This window comes from Haplochromis burtoni, unplaced genomic scaffold (assembly GCF_018398535.1).
Source record: "Haplochromis burtoni strain Fernald_Lab_line unplaced genomic scaffold, NCSU_Asbu1 Contig_577, whole genome shotgun sequence".
NCBI classification, from domain to species: Eukaryota; Metazoa; Chordata; class Actinopteri; order Cichliformes; family Cichlidae; genus Haplochromis; species Haplochromis burtoni.
This window is the reverse complement of record NW_024582938.1, coordinates 141,661-161,819: the sequence shown is the minus strand read 5'-3', so window position 1 is coordinate 161,819 and position 20,159 is coordinate 141,661. Positions and strand designations below refer to the sequence as shown.

General features: G+C 40.9%; 1 protein-coding gene across 11 annotated transcripts in view; it reads right to left on the bottom strand.

Moving 5' to 3' along the window:
• LOC102306604 (RNA binding protein fox-1 homolog 3) overlaps positions 1-20,159 on the bottom strand; it is a 131,313-nt gene that overhangs the window by 28,848 nt on the left and 82,306 nt on the right. For 4 of the 11 annotated variants that reach the window (XM_042214503.1, XM_042214504.1, XM_042214502.1 and 1 more), the window contains 3 exons: positions 9,871-10,003; positions 8,290-8,329; positions 7,805-8,102 (listed from right to left, as the gene is read on the bottom strand). In XM_042214503.1, coding sequence (XP_042070437.1) covers positions 7,806-8,102; positions 8,290-8,329; positions 9,871-10,003 — 470 coding nt within the window. In that variant the 3' untranslated portion in view covers position 7,805. Of the gene's footprint in view, positions 1-11; positions 1,707-7,804; positions 8,103-8,289; positions 8,330-9,870; positions 10,004-20,159 lie in introns of those variants that run through there. The other 7 variants (XM_014329626.2, XM_014329625.2, XM_014329627.2 and 4 more) reach the window with 3 other exon arrangements.

Below are 20,159 nucleotides of genomic sequence, written 5' to 3'. Positions count from 1 at the left end.
CAAACGTCACAAAGAAGCATCGTCCTTCTGCAGTGCAGAGTAGCCTTCAAAAAGATGAGCACTGAAGAATATTTATAGTTAATGACTAATGAAGGCAAAAATGAAATGCACCAGCACCAACAAACACAGAGTGCTCACAACCATTTATAAAACATCATCCAACTAGTAGACAAACAAACAAACAAACAAACAAACAAACAAACAAACAAACAAACAAACAAACACAGAGGCTCGTCTTCAGTGTTAGATACAAAACGGTAACAACCTGACAGGTGATGCTGCTCAAAACCACTTTCATCACATCTGTGAGTTTTTTCATTCATTAAGATCGATGTGATGTGCTTACAATGCAGTTAAACAAACAAACAAACAAAAACAACCCAAATAAACAGTCAAAAGTTTGAAAAAGAGCAGAAACATATCAACGTGAAGAATTCATGTCATGAAGAGATTCACACCATCATTAACAAGCTGGACGTCAGTCACCTGCAGAAAGCTGAATAAAGACTAAAGAAAACTGAACCTGATGTCGGCCAATGCTACAAACCTCAATGCTGTCACTGTGGTGTACCCATGATTTGTCCAAGAGATCATTTTATTCTATATTTGTGGATAGAAAGCAGTATGATTACGACAGCTTACTGCATGACAGCATTGATAAACTCGGCTTTAGCTGATGAAGCAGAAACACAGATGAAGCTCATGTTTCTATTTTTCTGACAGTATTTGAGATCTGTGTTATTCTAGATGGAGCTTGTTTGTCAGACTTCACACAGTTTCATCTGAGGAGAGAGAGTATCCTCGCTCCTTCACCAGTTTCAGACTGACATATAAAATCTGTGACATATACGTTATTATTATTATTATTATTATTATTATTAGTAGTAGTATGGTAAATAAAGAAAGGTAAAACACTTGATTTGTCTTTTTCTAAAAGAATAGAAAAAAACTTGCTCGTCAAAATGATCTCATTGTTTAATATGATCCTCTTTATGTGGAAACCACCACATAATGAGTGGATTCATTAGAATATAATATTTCCTATGTTAGATATATTATCTTGTTTGCTGTATTAGATTTTGTCTGCACTCAGTGTCTGATCTATGAGCAGCAGCAGAAACACCTGCAGGTAACAGAAGCTCACATTCAGCTTCGTGTTCTCCTCCTTTTCCCTCTCTTGTTGAAGCCTGTGCTGCGTAGTTCATACTGACTGACACAAAACAAAGAAAGTCTGGTTTTCTCCGCCTCTTTGAAGTTTGAGAGAAGCTGACTAAAGACAAAGAGACTTTCTCACCTAAGAAAGTGGCGTTCAAATAAAACAACTGATTTCTCCAAAACAAACAAAGCTGGTTCTGGTTTTCTGAAATGTGAGCCTCCAAGAGAATCAGAACTCAGTACAAACAAAAGCTTTTGTTGGAGAGCTTCTGAAACTCTTAAACCTTCATGTGAGCTATTGATGTACTGGTTTATTTGTTCATATAAATATTCACATTTATAACGATCTTCAATAATATGTATGGTGTCATACAGTGTATTTCAAAGACAGTGTGTGAATGTTGTATCAGTCTACTGTAATAATCTAGTATGGTGCAGTAATCAGCAGTGAGGAAACAGGGAGCAGACTTACCATAGTGCCCACACTGTATGTGGCTGCAGGACCAATGGTGTGGTGATAGGGGTCTGCGGTTGCATAAACTCTGCCGTAACTACATAAAAGGAAGTAGGAAGAATCAGCTTTTATTAAAATGCAGTATAAATGTACAGTTGCTTAAGCAACTGCTGCAAAACAAAGACTATAAACATATTTGAAAGATGGAAGGTGAAAAATGAAAGTTTGATATTAACAATATTAGCTGGGACTCTATCCTATCTCTCATGCCCGCCACCACCTGGGACGTGCTTTGTTTGCTTGTTATTCTCCCTCATCTGTCAAATTGTTGCTCTGATGCACTTGGTTTGTTAAAATGTGACAGGAAAAGTATCTGAGCTCAAAGACACAAGCCTCAGTATAGAACGGCATGCACAACAGTCATAGACTGAAGCACTGCATGTGTGTGCTGATTAAAGTACTCAAAGAAAAATGCTAGACCTTATAAATACCCGTCTATTTACAACAGCAATAATAAGGAATGGGTTGCAGCTTTCACTTAGCTGCATTAAGGCAGTGCTGAATCGACTCGCCGGGCCAGGTGAAACCTGGAGTTCCAACTCTCACTGGTGTTATATTGTGTACCAGTCTTTTCTGATTGGGAATTCAGTCAGAAATATTGTTAGCATTCTCAGCTTCAACTGTCAAAGAGTAATTAATAATATATTATCATATCTTGGAGCCACTTATTTTAACTGAGATCTATAATCATTTTCACTAATCAATCACACTAAAGGCTGGCAGGCCATGTAATGAAAATTATGCTTCTCTCAAAACGGATGTTTTAAACAGGAGGGCAGCATTGGATTTGTTTGATCTCTAGCATGAACGGGAAGAAAGGCTACAGAAACATGTCTGTGTGGGTTCTCAGTCATCAAGGTCATCTAATCTACAGAGCTTGAACATACCAACTGGATTTCTTTCACCTCTCATCCAAGAGGCTTCTTCATTTCTAAAAACCAGGTATGTAACCCCAGGTGAAGGTTAAGTCAGGTAAGTCATCACATGAGCCAATGAAAAGAAGGTGTGGGTATATTACCATTACTGAGAGTTACAGTTGAAACCATTGTGAAACCTTGCCCCACCCAATCATGTGAACTGAGGTCTGGTTGTAGGCGCCAAGGTTTGAGTGGAGGTTGAAATGCCTGAGAAGGGATCTTTAGACTGTGTTGACACTGCACCACACGTGGCTGATAGATGGTGCTGTAGGCCACCCCTTCTGTTCAAAGATGGGCGTTCATAGCGGACATGGATCTTTTACTCCTCTTTCAAACCTTCTTGCATCCTTCATCTCTGAAAGAGTGACTTTTGACCTTTGATTTTTCTGAGCACTTCTTGATGCACTGCACAGCAAACACTGTGTGGCTTAGATGATTTTGGTGGTTTTGGTTGAGGGTGTGGCTTAGTCTGAGGTGCACTGGGATGCTCAAATTCTCCTGAGTTTCTCTGACAAAGCAGTTACACAAGGAATGATGATGTTGTTCAGTTTGTCATTTCTCCCTGGTTGGTGTTTCTTTTACATCAGGGATGCAAATCTTTAGGTGACGGCCAAGCAGAAACCAATCAGAATCAGAATCAGAATCAGAATACTTTATTAATCCTGAAGAAAATTATGGGTTACAACAGGCAGCACGCTACAGAACAGAAAAAACACCCCAGCACAAAAAGCACATGACTGTCAATACACCACAGAAACACAAGACAAGCAACAGGGGCGGGTAAAGGTGAGAGAGAGCCGGTGTAGACAAGGCATCCAGTCCTGCAGCATGTCTGCGCTGGTCCAGTCGACCGCCATCTGCCGCAGGAGGGGACAGGCATCGAAGGCGTTTGGAAAGGGAGGAGGATGAGTGTGTATCAGTGTATGTGTTCAGTTCAGCTGAGACAGTGTCCTTCACCCTGCCGGGCTAAGTAAACAGTCTTCCAGCCAACCCAGGTGGCCTTGCATGGGGGAGGAACAGTCTAAGCACAGTCGTTATCAGGGTGTTGTTGTTCAGCTCCAGCCTTGAGACCACAGCTGGCGCTGAAGTGGTAGCTGCATGAAGTGATGATGGTTTTTACTTTAGTGCGAACAACTCATGTGAATTTCAAAGCTGTTGTTCGACACTGGTCTCTCAATCTGCCGTTGGAGAGCCGCGAGCTTCTCCACGATGTTATCCAATTTTCACCCAGCGGTCTTATTCTGAGTGTTCACGGCAGCCTCGAGCTTCTCCAAGTACTTATCCGTGCTGCGTTCAATGAGCCCATTCTGAGAACTCACGCCTCGTCCCATCGTTTCAATCCCAGCGGGCAGCCTTGTGGGGGTTGGAACAGCCGATTCCGCTTTCTTTAATCTTTGATAAGCCAGGGCCAAGCCAGCTCCGATCAGCAAGAACCCTGTTATCATGGTTCCGAACAGGTAGATATCTTCAATGTCCTTGATCGACAGTCCCGCCAGGCACACGATCCTCCAGTTCGTCCACCCGTCCATCGTGTATCCGGCAGGGAAAGTCCCTCCTGGACAGTCAGGCTCCCCCGATCCCCGGCTTCTCGTTGAGAAGCTGGTGTCAATTGCATTCAGGGACCAGTTGATCAAATCCATAATTCCTCTTTTAGGTTTTAGAGAACAGACTGTGAGAGAGTGTTCCAGGGAAAAGTAAAAAATAGACTAGACTAGACAAGAACACAAGAAGCTAAGCAGGGAAGATAAGGAAAGGGAGAGGATAAAAGTGTGACCGCCTTCGCCAAGAGCCAGAAGTTGAAGGTCATAATTCTCTCTGTGAGGGAGAAGGTTTTAAGGATGGGGCTGAAGGTAACCCCCCCCCAAGATGGGTATGTTGCAGGTTAGTGTTAAAATTTCCACAACAAGGGCCTTGATCACCCCACATCTGTGTTCCAGATGTTGGTGGGAGTCAAACAACAGGTACTGGTCTGTGTGTGGGTTTCCAGTAAACTTCAATGCTGAGGTTTCCATCCTCAGTGCGCACAGCACAGTCCAGAAACAGCAAACTTTTATCCTTTGTATCTTCCTTGGTGAACTGTATGTTTCTATCCACTGAGCTAACATGTTTGGTGAAAGGTTTTGATTCAGACTAAGGTGGCATCCACATATCTGTACCAGTGGCTGCGTGTTATCCTTTGGACAAAGCCAAGAGCTTTAGTTTCCATTTCCTCCATGTAAAGGTCGGCTGTAGAAACCATCGTTTCATTTAGAATATGTGGGATTGTGACTAATGGTTGATGATAAGTTTTGATTTAGATCTGCTTTCCACAGATATAATCATTGAATTTGGAACATGCAAAGACAACAGGAAGAAGCTCTTTCTTGATCCATGGATCTCAGTCTGTGTACAAGAGGAGCAGGCGGTCGGAGCACCTGAAGGCACACAATTCAATTCAATTCAATTTTATTTATATAGCGCCAAATCACAACAAAAGTCGCCTCAAGGCGCTTCATAAAGCTCCAAGCCAGTACTGTGAGGCGTCACACGTACAGTAAGTGTGATGGGTTTCTGCACATCATAGTAGCTGAGAGTGGCTGGACTGGCTCTTTGTTAAAGCATTGAATGCATCTTGATGCTGCTTTAGCCAGCACCACTGAATGTCTTTGTGTGTTAGCTCATGAAATGGGGCTGAGAGGTCACTCTGGGAAAGAACTTTCCTAAAAAGTTGATCATCCCCAAGAAGCACCGGAGGGCTGTGACATTTTCTGGTATGAAAATTTCATTAATTGCTTTGGTCTTAGCTGGATCAGGCTTGAGGCCCTTGCTTGTGAATACATGTCCAACATAACAGACTTCCTCAAGTTGGAATTTGGACTTCAGGGCGTTCAGTCTCAGTTGGACTTCCCTCACATGCTCGAGTTCCTTTCTGAGATACTGTTCATGCTTTCATATCTCTTCCACCAATGATTATGTCGTTGACTCATTTCACTACAAAGAATTACAGCGGGTATTCCTTGCCTGCAGAGTGGGTCAAAGTGTAGCTGTGCCAGCTGTTTGAATTTCCTCACCTCCATATGCCACCAGTTTGGTTTTCTGAGTCTTCTGTTTTGTTTCAGTCGGCAGGCATAACATTACATTTGACGGCAGCTCTATTGGTTTTCCATTGATATGCACAGTGGTGAATACGTCATTCCTATGCAGAAAACAGGGATTCCCAGTGTCTATATTGACCCCATTCACAAAGAACATTTCTTCATCACTGCTGGGCGCTTGCATCTCAACGCCACCTCCACAGTTGTTGCAGTTAGTTATTGCATGTGCAGGACTCTGTTCTGATCGTGTCGCACTTATTTTGTGATGAAACTATCCACCTTTGCTGTCGTTTGGGGCTGCTGTTCGAATATTTAGCTCATTTCGATTGCTTTGCTTAAGGTTAAGTCACTGTCATGCAGTAGTTGCTTTCTCATGCTGCCATGAATATATCGTATTCTTGCTCGTACACAGGCGACTTCTTGGCAATGTTTCCATTAAACATCAATGATTCTGGTCTACAGAATCTTTCCACATGGTCATTGATGTTTAATAGCCTTTGCTACGATAGCTGAACAACGTTAGCTGCTTGCTTGCTATGTCTTTAAAGGGCTGAGAAAACGTTTAGCTTACCGCTTTGTTGGCAGCTTTTTAGCACATGACCAAACCACAACTTCTGACATCATGTTTGATGTTTAGTAAAAACGCTGGGTTTATGATTGCTTATAAGCTTTTACTGTGTATGACAGTGGCGACATTACGTGCAAGGAGCTCGACTCCAGGGGTGGGAACCCGGTCCTGTGATAGACATTCCCACTGCATGCACAGTGCACTATTCACGTCGAACAGGTATGTAAACCCTCATTATTAAACAACACTAGTCACGTTCTACAGGAATCATCAAACCTGAGGAAAAACACAGGATCCTGAACTCTAAGACATTAGGAGTAATCTAATTTTCAGTTCAGTTCAGTTTTATTTATACAGTGCCAAATCACAACAACAGTTCCTGAGACACACTTTATGTTGTAGGTAAAGATCCCACAATAATAAACAAATAAGCACGGTATATGAGATTTCAGAAAGTCTTGAAAATTGTGAGCCAAAAGCCAGTCCAAGTCCAGACCTTGGACCATTTGGTGTTGTCTCTGGCAGGACCTTAAGAGATCTGTGCTTGCAAGCAATGTTGTAAAAGAGAGATAAAGGCATCCAGAAAACCATAACCATAGAAGAAGAAACATGGTCTATGCTTAGTTTTTCACAGGGCTCCATAGAATTGACCCACTGGTGTCAAGCCAACCATCTCACACTCAACATCGCAAAGACAAAGGAGTTGATAGTGGACTTCCGGAGGTGCAGAGAAGTACACACCCCCATCACCATCAACGGCGCTGCTGTGGAGAGAGTGAGAAGCTTCCGGTTCCTTGGGGTACATCTGGCTGAGGATCTTACGTGGTCAGTACACATGAACAAAACAGTGAAGAAGGAGCAACAGCGCCTCTTCTTTCTCAGGAGACTGAAAAGATTTGGCATGAACCCCCGCATCCTCAGGACCTTCTATCACTGTGCCATTGAGAGCATCCTCACTGGATGCATCACCACCTGGTATGGCAACAGCACCGTCTACAACCGCAAAGCTCTCCAGCGAGTAGTGCGGTGCTCTGAACGGATAATTGGAGGTGAGCTTCCCTCCCTCCAAGACATCTACAGGAAGCGCTGCCTGAGGAAAGCGGGGAGGATCATCAAGGACTCCAGTCACCCCAGCCATAAACTGTTCAGACTGCTTCCATCAGGAAGGAGGTTCTGCAGCATCCGGTCCCGTACCAGCAGACTGAGAGACAGCTTCTTCCACCAGGCCATCAGACTGCTGAACACGTCATAGACACCTCACCTTCACTACTGGAACTTCAACATTTTGCACTCTATACTGTACAGTAATGCCACTGTTTTGCACATGTCTCAACTCTGTATATTTTTATATATTTTATTTATTGTTTACTCTATTTAATTTGTAAAATATGTGTATACACACACACACGTAGAAAAACATTTAGTATACACATCCTGAAAAATTTTTTTTTTTGCATATACTATTATATATTGTACATATATTTATTAGTTTCAGATTTAGCCATTCGTATATTTGCCTGTTTATGTTATTGTATTTTGCACAACTCTGTTGCTTGTGAAGCTCGCACACAAGAATTTCACTCACATGTACTGTACCAATGTACCTGCACATGTGATGTGACAATAAAAGTGATTTGATTTGATTTGATTTGAATTGTATGAAAATGTTCTTTTTCATATGAGCATACAGATGATGGTATGAAAGCATACCAGATAAAGTAAGAAACAGGATAAGATGATGCGACCAGTTTTGTTCTGTGAGAACGTTTTTTCAAGAAGGCTTCAGACATGGAAGAGAAAATATCGTACCTGTCACTATAAGCAGCTGCAGCAGTACCAGCTGGCTGTGCATATCTGTAGGTTGCATATCCTCCCTGAAGAGAAACAGAACAATTTCAAACTGCTCTCATTACAGATTAGAAGAGATTATCTTCAAAATTCAACATCAAATCCAGACTACTGTCTTGGCCAGTTGGTCATTATTAGAAGAAATGCTTAAAAATCAATCTTGCAACTACACAGAAATGAAATATAAATGCATATCATTGGGCTTTGACTTACATATATTTCTGCCCCATAAAATCCATCCTGGTAGACCACACTGTTGACATAGAATATCAAATATTAAGCATATATTTAACATTGAAATATACAGAACTGACAGGGTGACGGATTTTCATACTGAAAAATGTCCTAACTAAATGACATCATAGATGATCTGACAACATCTGGTAAACTGACATTAAAGGTAATTAGATTTCCTGATATTCTCCTCGAGCAAACAATACCTGCAAGGACTTCATTAGGATGACCGTACAGGACACGGCCGCCTGTTGGGCTCTGAACAGCCTCATTTTAGTGGCATGGGCTTACAAAGAGCCTTCTTTTGAGATTCCACTTTCTGATTGCTTCACATAACTTGTGCAGATATTCATCCTCTGAAAATCACATTACAATACATCCCAAAGTTGATTACTGGATTCAAATAGGATGGAAGCCAATGAAGTCCATTGAACTTGTCAAATATGCATTGTTGTGATTAAACTTTGATGAAGAGATGTATGCACATCATCAACAACAATCACAGGGTTTGGATTAACTGAAGGCTGAAGTAATAAATGCATGAACTAGTTTTTCAGCGTCACTCAGAGGCAGGATATTTCTAAGTTAAGAGATGTTGCACAAATGGAAGAAAGCAGTCTTACATAAAGACCATCCTGGTCTTTATGTCTTTAAGACATTGTGCAGTGCAGCACAAGCAACACATCCTGGCCCCACAGATGTAGAAAGGGCACACAGAGAGAAGGGCCCAGAACGCAGCACAAACCAGGCACCTTGGCCCACCCCCTAAGGCGCAAGAGGACCAGCCGCAAAAGGTGCCAACCTGAAGGCAGGGAGGACACCCCAGGACCGCAGCAGCCAGCACGATGCATGGAAAAGAGAAAAGAAGGAAAAGAGAAGGAGCCAGAGAGCCAACTTGGAAAGAACTGGCAGGATCTCTCTAGATCAACACATGAAGAAGAGTCCCCTTATCTCAACGTAGCAAACAACATAGGTCCCACCCACACATAGCATACCACCCCCCACAGAAATGCCAAGGATAGCAAACCGGGCCACACACAGCAAACCTTCTGGCCACCATGGACACCATGTGTCATCCTGAAGGAGTGGATTACCTGTAGAACCTCTACATGGTCCAGGTATCGCCTTATGCTCCCAGTATCGACACTGACGGAGCCAAATACAAACTAGTAAAAAACAGAAACGATGAGAAAGGAACAAATATCGAGGGCCTGCACCTGTAAAACCACTCCTGTTTGGGGATTAACAACCCACACTGGCAGAACTGACTCTGATTAAAACTACAATTTTTGGAGCAGAGCATATACCACACAGGTTAAATTATTTATTCAGTGGATATGACCAGCCTGCACCATTCCTCTCCTGCTGCCTTCTTGACCTTTATTTCTTCTTATGACTCCTTTATTTTACACTATTAATTTATTATTTTTCTTCTTCAGTGCCTTCATGTCCTGAAACACACACAAAAACAGTCTAGCAATTTCCTGCTCTATTAAAGGTGTTTTTGTTTTCCACTCCCTGTTATCACATCAGTGTCTTTGTATGTTAGCAAAAACTCACGTTCCATAGGTGGGGATAGGTGGAGGTGGAGGTGCAGCACGGAACGTGTTGTAGATGGCGCGGCCCCTGCCTCTCAAATGAGCCCCTCTATAGGCAACAGCTGCTCCTGCACTGGGGTATGGAAAACCTGCCACTGACAAAGATACATAAAATCATAGACTCAGTCGGCTTCACTGAACACACAACCACTTTATTACATCCTGGATCTTGATCTGAAATATGGCATACAATTTGAACATCTTACAGTATTCCCTGAAAACCTTTTGTCGGATCAATAACATTTAAATTTAGCATAAAGGGGTACACAGTGAGGAATAAATGTCATTACTGAAGATGTCTTTTGGAAAAGTGCTGTAACGGATTTTAAGGGTGTAATTCCTCTGCTGTTAACTTCTTCAAGGCCACGTGCCAACACAGTACAGAGCAGCTACTAATCTACTTCCAGAAAGGTTGAATATCTCTATAATAGTTTTGCTTTCTCACTGTGTACGGCCCTGGACTTTGGCTCCTCTGCAGAAGAAAGCAAGAAATCAGAAATGCTTGTGTCCCCGGTAAAACTCACAGACACAGAACTTAAAGAGGAAATTGAATCTCACTAATTTAAAAGATGTTTATTTAGCCTAGAGAAAGAGTTTGCTGTTCTATAAAAAGCTTTTCATAAAGCTAACACATCTTACTATTCAGCCTTAACTGGAGAAAATAAGAACAAAGACTTAGAGGTCGGTTTAACCAAGTATTCCTTTAACCTTAAGTAGTAAAGACTTTCTGAACTACTTAAAAAATGAAGTTTTAACCATTAAAGAAAACTTTATTTATAAGAATCTCAAAGATGTATCATTACATAAAGCTAGTTTTAGTACTTTTGACATTTACTTTGACCCTCTCTGTGTCCATCAGACCTTATTTCTCAGACACTGTTCCGAGAAGTCCTACGATTTGTTAATGCTTTACTCTATATCTGCTAGTGGACTATGCACAACAAGCCAACCTTCCTTTTAGCTGGAAAATTCTCTGGTTAGAGTAGATGTAAAACAGCTGGCTGATCATCTGCAGATGTGTGTTTGTGAGGAGCGCTCACACTGCAAGGAGAAAAGGAGAAATGTAACATTTTCTACAGCTGCTTCACTACCACTTTATTTATTTAACTCTTTTTTTCCAATTGATCTTTCTGAGTTAACTTCACCAATTACTTCCTCCAAACCATCAATGTGACTTTTAGACCCCATTCCTATGAAGACATCTGCTTCAATCTTAAACATTCAGTCCCTATTAATTGCCTACATACCACAGGCCTTTAAGGTGGCAGAAGATAAAGCGTTACTTAAAACTAAGGTTATTGTACTCGGCTCTAAAAATACTAGAAATGCAGTTTTTAACCAGACTCTTCCTCTGGATGGCATTACCTTGGTCTCCAGTAACACTGTGAGGAACCTTGGAGTCATTTTTGACCAGGACATGTCCTTCAACGCACATATTAAACAAATATGTAAGACTGCTTTCTTCCATGTGCTCAACATCTCTAAAGTCAGAAATATCCTGTCTCAGAGTGAGGCTAGTTCATGCATTTATTACTTCCAGGCTGGACGACTGTAATTCATTATTATCAGGATGTCCTAAAAACTCCCTGAAAAGCCTTGAGTTAATCCAAAATGCTGCAGCAAGAGTCCTGACAGGGAGTAGAAAGAGAGAGCATATTTCTCCTGTTTTGGCTTCCTGTTAAATCCAGAATTCAAAATCCTGCTCCTCACATACAAGGTCTTAAATAATCAGGCCCCATCTTATCTTAATGACCTTGTAGTACCATATCACCCTATTAGAGCACTTCGCTCTCACTCTGCAGGCCTACTTGTTGTTCCTAGAGTATTTAAAAGTAGAATGGGAGGCAGAGCCTTCAGTTTTCAGGCCCCTCTTCTGTGGAACCAGCTTCCAGTTTGGATTCAGGAGACAGACACTATCTCTACTTTCAAGATTAGGCTTCAAACGTTCCTTTTTGCTAAAGCATATAGTTAGGGCTGGACCAGGTGACCCTGAATCCTCCCTTAGTTATGCTGCAATAGACGTAGGCTGCCGGGGATTCCCATAAAGCATTGAGTTTTTCCTTTCCAGTCACCTTTCTCACTCACTATGTGTTAACAGATCTCTCTGCATTGAATCATATCTGTTATTAACCTCTGTCTCTCTTCCACAGCATGTCTTTATCCTGTCTTCCTTCTCCCACCCCAACAGGTTGCAGCAGATGATGCAAGATGTGAGTGGAGGTTGAAGGGCTTTTAAAAACTGCATTTTAGGTGGTATATTTGATGTCGTAAGCCCCGCCTCAGTACAAAGATGGTCGTTCACAGTGTATAGAGATGCTTCTTTCACTCCATTTTCAAACCACCTTTAGATGCAGATGTACAGCCAAGTCTTGTCCTGATGAGGTGGCTCTTCGATGTTGTGCCATGTGTTTATGGAGTGGCTGTTTGGTTTCTCCAATGTGGAGGTGTAAGCACTCGTCAGTGCACTGCACCACATGCACTTTGTTGCTAAGTTTGTGTTTGAGAGTTTTGTCTTTTTATCTGAGGGTGTAGCTAGGTCTGAAGTGCACTGAGATGTTGTGCTTGGAGAAGACTCTCCTGATGCTTTTCTTTCCAAGATCCTTAGATTACAAATGTGAAGGAGTTCAAGATTGAAAGGATGTCTGTTTTGGGGATTCTCTTTTACAAAGTGCTAAAATATGTGTTAGGAAAGGGAAAGGGCCGAGGAAGTGACAATTCTGTAAGCCAGTGGATCTTTGTGTTTCCCACTTTCCCTTCAATATTAGTTCCCCTTTTGCCTTTTGTTTTATTTTTAATGTATTACAAAAACATCTGCAGAATCCATCAACTAAAGCACAAAGTGATTGTTTTTTTTATAAAAAGGTAAAGGATTGGACATGTGGGACAAATGTTATTAAAATTAATAAATAAAAGAAGCAGTGTGTGTAGTCCAGCAGACTTAAGCACACACAGGCCCTTCAGCATACTCCATCATTTATCTGTGAGACCACAAGATGTCAGTGCAAACACATGGGATGCATTTATGGCTGCCACTATGACAACCCTTCATACAGTGCTAGTCCATGATATATCTAACTGAAATAAGCATAAATAGATACATAAAGTTGGAGAGTCTTGTCTAACCTTTTGGGCCAAAGGTGGAACAATTCACGGCTGAGACAAGAGTACTTAGAGTTTCACTCTCTAAACTGAATTTATATGGAGAGCCATAAACTTTTTCTCAAAGTAATCTGGTAATTTACTGTACATAACATTAATGCAATTATCTTAACTTAGTCACAAATGTTACCCAACAGGTAGACAAATATAGTCTTGAACCAGGTAAGGTGGTGTGCAGTAAAGCTGAATTCAAACCTCGTGGTGTGCATCCGTAGGAGGGACCGCTTTGCTTTTAAACGGGGTTAATGCTTTCTGTAATTCTTCTGTGTTCTGTGGTTTCATTTCTTCTAGGCATTCATGTAGTATCCCTCACACACATATGAACTCAAGTGAGATCCCATTCATAAGCCACAGGGTTTGCTATGATGTGGACCACCCTCTGGAGCTATGACAGCTTCAACTCTTCTATGAAAAGAGTCGAGACTGTGTTTATGGGAATTTCTAATCATTTTTCCAGAAGCGCATTTCTGAGGTCAGACAGTGACGGTGGAGAAGACGGCCTGGCAACCTTCATGCCAAAGGTCTATTAGGTTGTCCGGGTCAGTCAAGTTCTTCCATACTAAACTTGATCATCCATGTCTCTATGGATGTTTTGTGTGCAGTCATGTTGGAAAAGGCCTAACACAACCTTATAAAAACAGTACCTTTGCATCATGACTGAAACTGGCACCACTGACTAACAAAGGGCCGTGAGGTCGGTTTCAGTTAGTCTTCAAGAAACTGAAGTACAGCTCCTATTAGAAACTGGCCTGCTTTTAGATTTGGTGTCAGAGCTCTCTGGGAGCAGTTTTTGAAAAGCTTCTCTTTTAACCACTTCTCTTCGGCTGCAGTAACATCCTCCAGCTTATCTGAGAGACACCGAAAACCTTGCTGTTAGGCTCAGTTCTCTCTTCACCATGACAGACTGGTGCTCTGTGTCCACTGACCTAATTTTATCAATTTAAACGTTCTGTCATTGCTGGATGTCGTCACTAAGAGTGTTTGCATCTATGTTACTGTCCCAGAGACACAGTCAGTGTCTCTGGGACATCATATTTAGCATTTCCATTATTTCAGCCTCTTCTTTGGACTGCAGACTATTATTTAATTCTCTAGTTAGACTTTCTCCTTATTTCTTGTCTTAAAGGTGCAACATAGTCAACACTCTCTGTGCTTCACCTGTAGGAAAACATGTTTCCTTATATAGAGAAAAGGGTGGTGTAATATGCAGATTATATGGAGCTTCAAAACGATTGTTGGCTGTGAATTATCTTGACTTACTAACATACACAGGGTATACAAACACGACTGGTACATATGTTTGTCTGCTCTTCTGTATGCCAAAGTATTATAGAGCAGTGATGTCAAAGTCATTTACATTGTGGGCCACATACAGCCCACTTTAGTGTAAAGATTTAATTCAGTTTAAGGAAAATATGCTGCTGTAGTAAATGCAGGAAATCTGTCAACACAAATAAATAAATATAAAATTACAGAAAACGTTCTGGTAGTTCACTCCCCATTAAAAGTCCTTCCCCCCCTATAACTGTAAAACAAACTAGAAGCTTCTGTGGCAGATAGGAATGTTTCCATTTTTACACTATGTTAGACCATTGCTGTTGTTTAGTTTTTATTTAATGATGTGATATGTAATACATGCAATGGTGGAGGTCTTTATCAACAGGAAATGTTGTAAAATTCACTTAAAATGTCTCTGCCGGGCCGATTCTGGGCCCCAGGCCTTGTGTTTGACACACCTGTTCTAGTCAAATGTGCGGACACCTGTCTGCAGCCCTTTATTTTAAGCCTATATAGTAAATAAATGTGTGAGTTGTAAAAGCATCCTCCTGGTCTCAGGCGTTGCTTCATAATGTTGGTCCATGTTTATTATTAAATGCTTTCTGTTTAGCTTCAGTGTTGCCCTTAAGCTTTATAATTATTACTAGTTTGAATTTCCATCACCCCCAACTAGTCACAGCAGATGGCTGCACCTCCTCGAGCCTGGTTCTGCTGGAGGTTCTTCCCATGCTTGCTCACAGGAGGTCGTTCGATTGTTGGGGTTTTCTCTCTGTTGTTGTAGTTTCTTTATCTTATGATATAAAGCACCCCGAGGTGACTGTTGTTGTCATTTGATTCAAATCAGTTTTATATAAAATTGACCTGAGTTGCATTGAATGTTTGGTTCCAGATGGATGTTTGAGTACCTGCCTGTGTGTTATTAGATTTGTAGATTTGTGAACAGAAGATTTAAATTTCACTTCACCAACTATGCACCCAGGAGGGAGACTTCAAAGAAGTTTAAGAGGACAGAAGGTGTTGGATCTGTGTCCATGTTTGCAGTAGACTAGAATTAAGCTTCACTCTGGTTTCGTTGAGTTTTGGGCTCCTCTCTCTATGTCATGATTATTCGAGCACAGACTGCTAGTTTTGTATTTCCCAGTGTTTTTGTTTTTCTCTTGAGGTTATTCTTTCTTTTCCCAGACTTCCCTTTTTGACATTTTTTGTGACTTTGTGGTCTCTGCAGTTCGTAGGTATCTTCTGAGTCATTTCCTGTTTTACTTTGACAGTCGTCTCTTGTGTCTTGCTTTGAATTTTGCTTCCCCCAGTGATAGTTTCGATTCTCTACACATGTGCTGCGTTCTCCCATTCTGAATTCAGCCTGGATCCACTTCAGAACTAAAACCTACCTAACATACCTGTCAGACAGCTGTTAACTCAAAATGTTTATTATTTTTATTATTATTGTTGTTGTTTTACCAGGTTGTTATTTTTATCACTTGTGCATTTAGTCTATAGGTCTTTACCAGGTAGATGAACTGCAAATTTGGACATTTCCTTGATGGTTAGATTTTTCAGTCCTGGAAATTCTCACTGAAAAAAACAAATATATAAAAAATATCCTGTAATTGTTATTAGAGGAGATCTGATCTTTTTGTCCTTGTTCTGCTTATAGCTGCTTCAACTAGGGGCTGTGGTAGCAGCATCATCTGCCTTCATCTCTACCTCACTCTAGTGCAAGCATGCACGCCCTCCTTCACTACATCCATGAACCTTTTCAGTGACCATTCTCTTTGCTTCCTGACCCCTGACCGGCAGCATTTAAACTCCCCACTCCTGCCCATCGTTGTCCCATTGCCTCTAAACAGACAGAGGTGGGAGGTGGCCTTTCTCTAAATTTATTTAGCAGAACAAAATGCAAATGTGTTCTGTTGATGAATGCATTTTACACAAAGATCAATTTAGACTTAAAAAACGAGTGCAGATCTGCAGAGCAATCTCTGCATAAACACTAGGGCTGCAACGATTCATCATGTATCCTGAAAAACTCGATTATAAAAAATCCCACATTTTTTTGCTGTGATGCTTCCTTTTTACACACGGCTCTGTAGTGCCGAGTGTTCACCACGTAAATTCGAGAATTTCTCTCACATTTGCAACTGACAACAGACTTGCAATAGAAACACAACTATGAATAAAAAGCATGCCAACATTAAGCTCATGTGGCCACAAGTTTTTTCAAAGAAAAGAGGTGGAGTCGTTACCGCGATGGTCACATCATGTAAAGTGAAAGAAAACGTATTTCTATTCAATTTTTATTTATACAGCACCAAATCACAACAACAGTCGCCTCAAGGCACTTTATATTGTACAGTAGACCCTACAATAATACAGAGAAAAACCCAACAATCATATGACCCCCTATGAACAAGCACTTTGGCGACAGTGGGAAGGAAAAATTCCCTTTTAACAGGAAGAAACCTCCAGCAGAACCAGGCTCAGGGAGGGGCGGGGCCATCTGCTGCGATCTACTGTAAAGACCTGCATTTTTTTCCTGTTTTGAATATTTATTATTCTCATTAATAATAATTTGTCATCTGATTTCTCAATCAAAAAATTAATAGAACACTCAATAGTTACTAAATGTATCGATAGTTGCAGCCCTAGGAAACACACAGTGAGGAGCACCTCCAATTTTGCTGTACATGGATAATAATAAAACTATTCTATTCTACTCTTTTATCACTTTAGAATTCCTTTTTTTAAATTTATCAAATGCCAGACAGTCATAAAGCACATAGGTACAGGTAGAAATGATAGTCTCTTCTTTTTCGTTTTTATAACATTCAATAAACATAAATAACATAGATGGCATGAATACCCCCCCACTCCCTCCCAATAATTTGAAGGTAAATATGTTACAGAAAGATGGATTAACCCATGCCTATTCAACTACGAAGTTAGTGGCCAGATTTTCAAACCGAGGAATTTATCTGGGCCAGATATTTTTTTTTGAAGCCAGTAAGCAGCAGATCATGATCAATTTCAAACCCACACAACTGTACTTGAAAAACAAGTTTTTTTTTATTCCTTTTCCCCTAGTAAATCTGGTGGGACCTCTCACAAATGCACACCAAAAGGTCCATTTAAAAAAAAGGGAGCTATAACTAAACTATTTTTTGCACATTTGAAATAATAATAATAATAACAAAAAACATTTTGATAATTCCTTTCAAATTAAAATAAATATTTCGCTGACCACTCACTTTTCCTGCCATGGATGGAGCCCCATCGTCACAAGTATACAGACACGCTTCATATCCAGACCATTTTCCTCAAAAAGAGCTTAAATCTTCTCAAACATCATTTCGCCAGCTGTGTGTCCCTCTAACGGTAGTAAACCGAGCAATTTCCCATCCAAAAAACGGACATATACAACTGTGCATTATCAGTTCTGTCTGTGATCTCCTGCTATAGACATTACATCAGTTTTCTTCAGGTCATCTAACAGCATTTCAAACTCGTCTGACGCCAGAACTTCAACTCTACGAATATTTGAACTGTCCTACAGGGGTACGTTTTTAATAGCAGATGTCACACTCACTTTTCACCGCATCCACCACGGCCAGCATGCAGTATTTCACCTGTTTCAGAATCTGTGAAAGGCCTTTTCTTCTTCGCCAAGAAGCAAACACGAAGGGAAGATGCTGCAGCTCTCTCTTGGGCTGTACAGGACCCTCACCATGGTAGTACAACTCCGGTTGTAAGATTATTAAACTCGGTAAAATGAATAAGTATTTGTCAGTCCAGGCAGGGTTAAACCGACAGTTTTCATTGTCAATTTTGCGCTTTTGGAGTGAGAAAGACATGCTGTTGTCGCATCATATATTACGATGATTGTTTAATATGTTTACATCACGGTGCATTGTGGGTTAAATATTGCTAGGCTACAAGGAGTGTTGCATTCACAGTCTACACTACGCTGTAGGAATTTTTAATTTTTTTAAAATTAATTAATGAATTCATTTTTTGCGTTTTCTCTGTGTTTCTGCCAGGACCACAGGCAGGGCCACTCGCAGGTTGCTTCTGGGCCGCATTTGGCCCGCGGGCCGCCATTTGAATAGGCTTGGATTAACCCATACAAAAAAAGAGAAAAAAACCAAAAAAACCCCAAAACAAACAAAAACCAAAGAAATAACAAAAAAAAATCAACAATAAAGTGCTAGCGCTCATCCTTGTAGATTAATATTAACATTAATCAACATTAGTTAATATTGCTATTAATGACTACTTGCTCCTCGGTTGAAGTAAATTAATAATGCTGGAGTATCTTAAATGAAGTCTTATGAGGTGGAGCAGCCCCTGCTGGCAATAGCAGGAGAATTTGTGCACGGTCATATGGTGGACTACAAAGAGATTTCTCGCGCTGGTAACTTTTCTAAGTATTTAAGTAACGGTTTCCAGTAAGTAAAAAATCTATCTGACGAGTCTCTGAGGGAAAATTTTATCTTCTCCAGTTTTTGAAGTCCTAGGATGTCATGTAACCAGACTTTGATTAATGATGGCTAAGATGATTTACACAACAAATTCTTTAAGGGCAACAAGAGAAGCAAAGGCAATAAGGTTATTTTGGATAGCTGTGATACGAAGGTTATTTGGTGGTTTGCCAAAAATAGCAATATGTGGAGTCGGAGTTAAATTTATACCTTATATATCTGAAATTGTTTTGAAGAATTGATGCCAAAATTCAGACACACACAGTGGAACCATCCTTTCACCTACACGATGGCGTACAAAGATCCTGTGTAATGTACCAAAGATTTCAAATTTTGATTCATCAGTCCATAAAACCTTCTTGATGCATTCTCAATCATCCAGGAAAACAAATCTCCAAAAGTTGATTCTTTTCATCTGGACGTAGCGTTTTGTGGGAGAAACGTTTCGTCATCATCCAGGTGACGTCTTCAGTCTCAGCTGAGGAGGGCCTAAGGGTACATCTGTCACCATCTTACAATGCTGTGATTGCAGCCATTCCCCAGCTCTCTGTGAATGGGACTCATGGACATTGATCAGTGGTTGTTGATCAGTGGTCATGAGAATTTGCATAATTATGATTAAGGAACTGACCTCCCAGCCCATTGTTCCATCAGTGGGCTGGTTTCAGTCATTATGCACATGTCCTGTTTATAAGATTGGAACCTGCAGTCAGCTGAGACTGAAGACGTCACCTGGATGATGACGAAACGTTTCTCCCACAAAATGCTACGTCCAGATGAACAGAAGCAACTTTTGGAGATCCATAAAACCTTTTTCCAGTCTTCAGTAGTCCATTGGTGGTGTTTCATGGCCCAGACAAGCCTCTTTGTCTTATTTTGATGTCTTAGAGATGGCTTTCTTGGTGCAGCTCATCCTGTCAAACCTGAAGTTTTCTCTTCACAGCTGAAACTGAGACTTGCTCACTACGACCACTATTAAGCTGTGCTTGAAGCTGTTGTCCCGTGAGCCGCCATCACACAAGCTGTTAACTCTCAGAAACTTGTCCTCTGATTCAGTCGTGTCTTTGGGTCTGCAGACCTCAGTGCGCTCGATGGTGAAGGGAACTGTACTCACTGACACTTTGACTTTCTTTGCAGAAACCACATCACTACCTTTATACCATAAATGGAAAAACTGGGGTGTTCTAAAACATTTGACCGGTTGTGTATCTGAATCAAAAACAACACGCTGCTAGCCAACCCTGGTTTATATATATGTTAGCCAAAACTTAAAGGAAGAGTGAAACACAGGTGCACACACACACACACACACACACACACACACACACACACACACACA